The sequence below is a fragment of the Camelina sativa genome, chromosome 3 (assembly GCF_030686135.1).
Source record: "Camelina sativa cultivar CO46 ecotype springtype chromosome 3, ASM3068613v1".
NCBI classification, from domain to species: Eukaryota; Viridiplantae; Streptophyta; class Magnoliopsida; order Brassicales; family Brassicaceae; genus Camelina; species Camelina sativa.
This window is the reverse complement of record NC_141882.1, coordinates 16,207,088-16,212,747: the sequence shown is the minus strand read 5'-3', so window position 1 is coordinate 16,212,747 and position 5,660 is coordinate 16,207,088. Positions and strand designations below refer to the sequence as shown.

The 5,660-nt window shown below is 31.9% G+C and overlaps 1 protein-coding gene across 1 annotated transcript; it reads right to left on the bottom strand.

Annotated features, from left to right (window-relative positions):
- Positions 1–390: 390 nt before the first annotated feature.
- On the bottom strand, positions 391–5,385 carry LOC104779087 (homeobox-leucine zipper protein HDG10-like). The gene is made up of 10 exons (XM_010503479.2): positions 5,218–5,385; positions 4,993–5,110; positions 4,625–4,816; positions 2,769–3,191; positions 2,543–2,641; positions 2,244–2,453; positions 1,890–2,070; positions 1,408–1,673; positions 1,239–1,328; positions 391–1,069 (listed from the first exon to the last, which is right to left on the bottom strand). Exons 1-10 carry the CDS (start codon positions 5,340–5,342, stop codon positions 707–709), a joined length of 2,067 nt encoding a protein of 688 aa, XP_010501781.2. The 5' UTR covers positions 5,343–5,385; the 3' UTR covers positions 391–706.
- Between the last annotated feature and the right edge of the window lie 275 nt (positions 5,386–5,660).

Genomic DNA, 5,660 nt, shown 5'->3' with positions numbered 1-5,660 from the left:
TAAGTCCCAAATCGTTAACCTAATCACAGACTCACAAGTCACAACAAATCTTTGGTATCACAAGAAACCCTTTGTTTACTTTTACCCTTGTGGATATAATCAACGTCATCATCATATATATCACATCCTCCACATATCTGTCAAGTAAAATAGTTGACAATCCATTTCTATTGGTATAGTTTTGATATAGATATAAAAGCTTTATCTAACTATATATCCATTTCCGTTGGTAGCTATATTTTCCATTACCTACAAACTCAAGAGCTACACTTTATTGTTTAACTAGATGAATATTTCACAGAATAATTAGTCATATTAATTAATGTACAATTCTGTATTTATATATATATATATATATATAAATAAATAAAGAAATATCAAAAATAATGATAGATGAAATCATAAATTAATTAAGCAATAACATCTTATCAATCCAACAACAATATCACAAACAAATTAAACATGCCAAAAGGCAACAACTTAAATATTGTTTTATCTAAGGCCCTTGCTTTAGAAATTTATTGTAATAAGATAACGACCAACAAAAAATACGAAAAAGTACGACTCTCCTTAGAGGATCAAACAGAGAACACTCTTCTCACTTATTTCAAGTTAAAAAAAAAACAAAAAAAAAAAACAAAAACAAAATACCAAAGATTTTAGATTTGGAAAGTGGTCACTTAACCAAACTCACACTGACCATGCATCATTCGCAGTTAAGCATTGCTTTGACCCTTTGAACGGTGGAGCTAATCAAGATATGGACTGTGGTGGCAGAATCTTCCACTTCGAGATCTGTAGAGTGACTTGAACCAGAGACAAGAATTTGGAAAGCCACGGTGAGGAGTGTCATGCGTCCAGTGTCAAGCTCACCCACAGAAGGACGGCTGTCACGGGAGATGATGAAACCGGACGGGAGGACAGGAATGCTGGAAGGATCAACTTGGCCTGAAATGGCTGAGTATGCTGTGTTTAGATCCACTGGAGCGTACACAAACATACCTCCTAATGCATCTATGAAGCCATCTTGTAGTATCATCAACTCACTATTATCCCCTCCACTTGACGGCTACATAATGTATAAGAATAATCATAGTTAATGCAAGGCCTAGAAATAATGAAAAATAACATCTCTATACGAATTCTAGTTATAAGGAATTAAAAGAAAGAAAAAAAAATGTCACATTATAATTTTATATCCTGTAAAAATCATAAGGCTTTTAGTAGGAGTAATATACCTTGAGAAAAGTCACGTTGTTCTTTTGGTCCGAGCCGGTGACAAAACGAGCAGCCTCAGTCGCTGGATTCCCATGGCAGAGAACGTCCCACTTTTTTAAATTCAAATATTATTAGATTCTTGTTAATGACCCAACAAGAAAAAAAAAAATCATGTGGAAGCTAACGTACCTGGTGACGAACCTCCAGGTTGCTAAGGAAATCGTACACTCTGAGAGGAGTAAGAGGGAGATATAAAGATGAACTGGCGCAGACAATGAGACCTGTCGGTTGACCGGCCTCTATGTTTGTCCGCACCGAAATCCTAACTCCGCTGTTAGTATCACACTGTTGCGAGAAATCGTGTTTGTCAGACCTTTTCATTATCCATGCAAAGTTCTTCAACATTCTTTCTCCCAAATTCATTACGCTCCTTCTGCCTTCTATTGTTTTCACTACTACAATAAGAAATGAAAACTTTTTTTTAATAAATAGTAAAAACTAGCACTTGTGGTCAATATGGGATCCGCACATATAACACATTTCATGTTACTTATTTGTTGTACGAATAATCAACCAAGTATATTAAAAAAATGCTGATCAATTCTGTTTATGCCAGTGGCTGGGAAGTCAGACATGGAGTAGATATATATACATAGCAATAGTGTAAGTACCTCCGGCGTGGTCAGTGGATGGGAAGTCAGACATGGAGTAGAGAGACAGCCTCTCACACATCCTCTCAAGAGTAACAGTCCAACGTCGAGCTCCGTAGCCTAAACCGCTGTATAAGAGATCTTTGTAAAGCCTATGTGGCCGCACATTATCATTCACTTCCACATGCTCTATCCACGTCACCTGCCCATATTCTTTGTTATTTTTTGGGTTTAAGAATGGTAAATTAAAAAAAAAAAAAATCGAGAGAAAAATAAGTGAAAAAGTAATTGAGAAAAAAATAATTAAAAATTAAAACATAAGTGTCTTATGTGTTGTAAACGATTTAAAATGTATCAAAGAGGAAAGAGAGAGACCTTAGAGCGACCATGGGGCAAGGCTTGTATGAGAACACCGGAGGGACGTTTAGTGCAAAGCTGAGCCGTAAAATCCAACTCAACGTTTGGGAGATGACAGGAAACGTCAGCTATCAACCAGAGATCTTCTTCTATTTGTTGGCAACTTCTTAGGATTATAAACTGTCTAGGTGGCACCAAGGGCGACAATATGTGTTCTTGCTCGTATATCTATTTTTATTTATCATCCAGTTTCACCAAATGTTGATGTAGTAAGTCTAAACGTTAAAACAAAAATTAAATTATTTTAAGATTCGTACCACTTTTGAGAAAGTTTGTCTTCCATGGTCGATGGAATCCAACACGTGAAGCGTTTTAGCTTCGTTCACAATTGTTGGGAAAAGCCTCGCCCATTTCTCCTGCAATATATATTTATTGTGATTAAAAACGTAAGAAGATTTTAGTTTTTTTCATGAAAAATGTAAAAAGAAACTTGATAATTCATTTGATGATGTTAGCTTCGAATAAAATGGCATAATTACGCACTGTATCAAAGAACATGTCGACCAAGTTTGTTACATCCATTTGAACCTCCACCACTTCCTTAGAAGACTCAGGACGAACACTTGTGCTCTTAAAATGGTTAATCTTAGTAGATATTTTCTCATAGTTCCCTGGATCAATGACGAGCCTACCATCAATAGACGATTTAATCCACATTGATTCTTCCATTTTAATGAGACTCATAACCTCTGCCACCGCTTTTGCCGCCATTTCAAACATTACAATTTTCTCCGGTTGAGATAGCGGTTGCAAATGCTGCAACAGTACCGAATTTTGCGGCTTAGGTGGTGGGGTGTTGGAAGAGGTTCCATATGAAGCAGGACGATTATTGGAGGTTGATGGACCATCAAAGCGAGGTACTGAGTGACCTCTGTGCTGGCTTACGTAACTTGAGAGTCTTTCACGCTGATATTAACAAAAATATTAGTGATTTTATTTTTTCGAGACAATTTTTTGTTAAAAATATTCTCATAGAGTCACTGTAAAATAAACTTTTCATATTGGAAGTCAATGAAATGTTCAAGTTCTAAACTTTATTGTCAAATTTGTATGACATATAATTTAATTACTTAATTACCTATTGTAAAAATTAATAAAAGGAAAAAAAATGTTTGCTTAAAAATGTTAACACCCTGAATATTCAATTTAATGTATATATTTAACATAATTATTTCCTTAGTATTTTTAATTATATAAGTTGTGAGAAATCAAAAATAATTTTAATACTTGATTTGATATTATATGATGCAATAAGAAGATTACATATTTTCTAAACTATTTTGTGCAAAGTAATAGATCATATTCTCTCCTTCATATAAGCGCATAATCAAATTCAAAAGTTCGAATTATTTAATACATAATTCGACTATTTATTCCAAAAAAAAAATCATCGATCACTAGAAAAATTAAATTAATTAGCATTAGAAATTAAGGTTCTATATGAGCTGGCTAAAACTAATCTATATATCTATATATACATTTTTGGAAACAATTATGAAATAAATCCTTAAGTTCATACCTATTTACAGCTATGCCATTGTATTTTAAAAAATGAAAAATAAAAACAAAATATTACAAAACCAACGATTTGTATGAGATTTGGTATATTCCTTTCTCACAAATCTCTAACTTTCCTATTTTTGGAAACAACCTAACAACTAAACTAATAAAAATTCTCTAAACAAATAATTATTTTCCAAAATAACAAATAACAAATATTATTATGCAATAATCTTTTTTTTTAAATGATTTTTCAAAAAAACCATCGTCTTAAACACTATTAATCACCATAAATTTGATTGTAATCATATTTCATTGTATTTTTGACCATGGTTTAAGACAATGCATAAAACCATGGTAGTAATACAAATTTGATTTAAGCATAGTTCATTGTATTTTTGAAAGTACAAATATTTATTGTTCTTTTAAAGTCAATCCATATAATTTTATTAATAAGTACTGTTAATTATTGTAAAAACACCAAAATAAAATATATAAAAGTGCATCGATATTACAAAACAAAGAAATTTACTATAGGGTAAATTTTGCAAATACAACATGTTATATATAATATTCTAATATTTATATTAACTAACTTAAAAAAACTAATTATATTTAGTATACTAACCTATTTAAATGATTTATGAAAACGAATAGACCCGTGGTGTAACACGGGATAAATCCTAGTACTTACATACTTCGATAATTTATTTCAAAAAAAAAAATCACCGGTAAAAAAAGTTAAAGTTCTATTTAGCGTCATACTAGCTATGAGCTGATTAAAACGAATACTAATCAAAATAAATTTGTGTTGGATAAGTATTTACATTAACACGTACCTCTTTTTCGAGAAAAGCATTCTCTGCACGCAATTTTTGGATATAACGTAATTGCTCTTCTCTCCCAGGGTGACGACCACCACATGGAGGGCAAACCACAGTCTTCAGGGCCTCTTCCATTGCTTCGTTTTCACATTTCATTTTCAGGTTATCTATTCTAAGCTCTGCGTTCTCTGCTTTTTCATTTCGAATCTACAAAACATAAATCACTCTCATGTTGTATACACACATCTCAACAACAACATATGAAAAATAACAATGACAAAGCCAATCACCATTCATTGGTTTAGTTTAAATTAAATCACTTTGTATTATATATAGGAAACTATATAGTACAAAAACAAAACATGCATAGGTAAGACGAATACCTTAACTTGGGTTCTTTTGTTTTGAAACCAAAATTTGATTTGTTTTGGTTCCAAATTCAGCTCTTCCGCCAACCGACCTCTCTGCAAATTGTCTGGATGCGGACATTCATTAAAGTACCTTAAATCAATCAAAATTATATATTAATTAAACCATTAATGTATGATTCAAGAAGCCAGGTAAAATAATAATAAATATTAATTAATTAAATTAAATAAAGATCTTACTCTTCCAGCCTATGGATTTGATGATTGGAGTGGTGTTGGTGATTGCTCCTCTCCTGATTGTCGTTGGTGTCCATAGAAGAAGTTCTCCGTTCATATATTGAAGTGTCATCACGGCTAGAAACCATTTTTTTGTTACCCACTAATACCAAGAGATATGAATAACTTGAAGATATGAACAACTTAAAAGTTAAAAGTTGCTTATATATAATAATATAAATCTAATGGGAAAATGTTTTAGGAAAATAATGTATATAAGATTCTTGTTTTGGTCATCGTTTTGAATATTTATTTTCTTGCCTTGAAATTTAATTAATAAATGGAACTAGTAGGGAAAGCTTCAAAAAAAAAAAAAAAAAAAATACAATACAAAACCATTTATGGACAAAATCTTACTATAGATTTTCAACTTTCTGGGGTGTTATTTCAAAAGGTAATTTATGCAT

Coding starts and splice junctions, on each gene's coding strand:
- LOC104779087 (XM_010503479.2), bottom strand. CDS start 5,342: ATGGTTTCTAGCCGTGATGACACTTCAATATATGAACGGAGAACTTCT. Junction 1,674..1,889: donor ATCCACTGACCACGCCGGAG/GTACTTACACTA, acceptor TTCTTATTGTAG/TAGTGAAAACAATAGAAGGC. Junction 1,070..1,238: donor ACAACGTGACTTTTCTCAAG/GTATATTACTCC, acceptor TACATTATGTAG/CCGTCAAGTGGAGGGGATAA.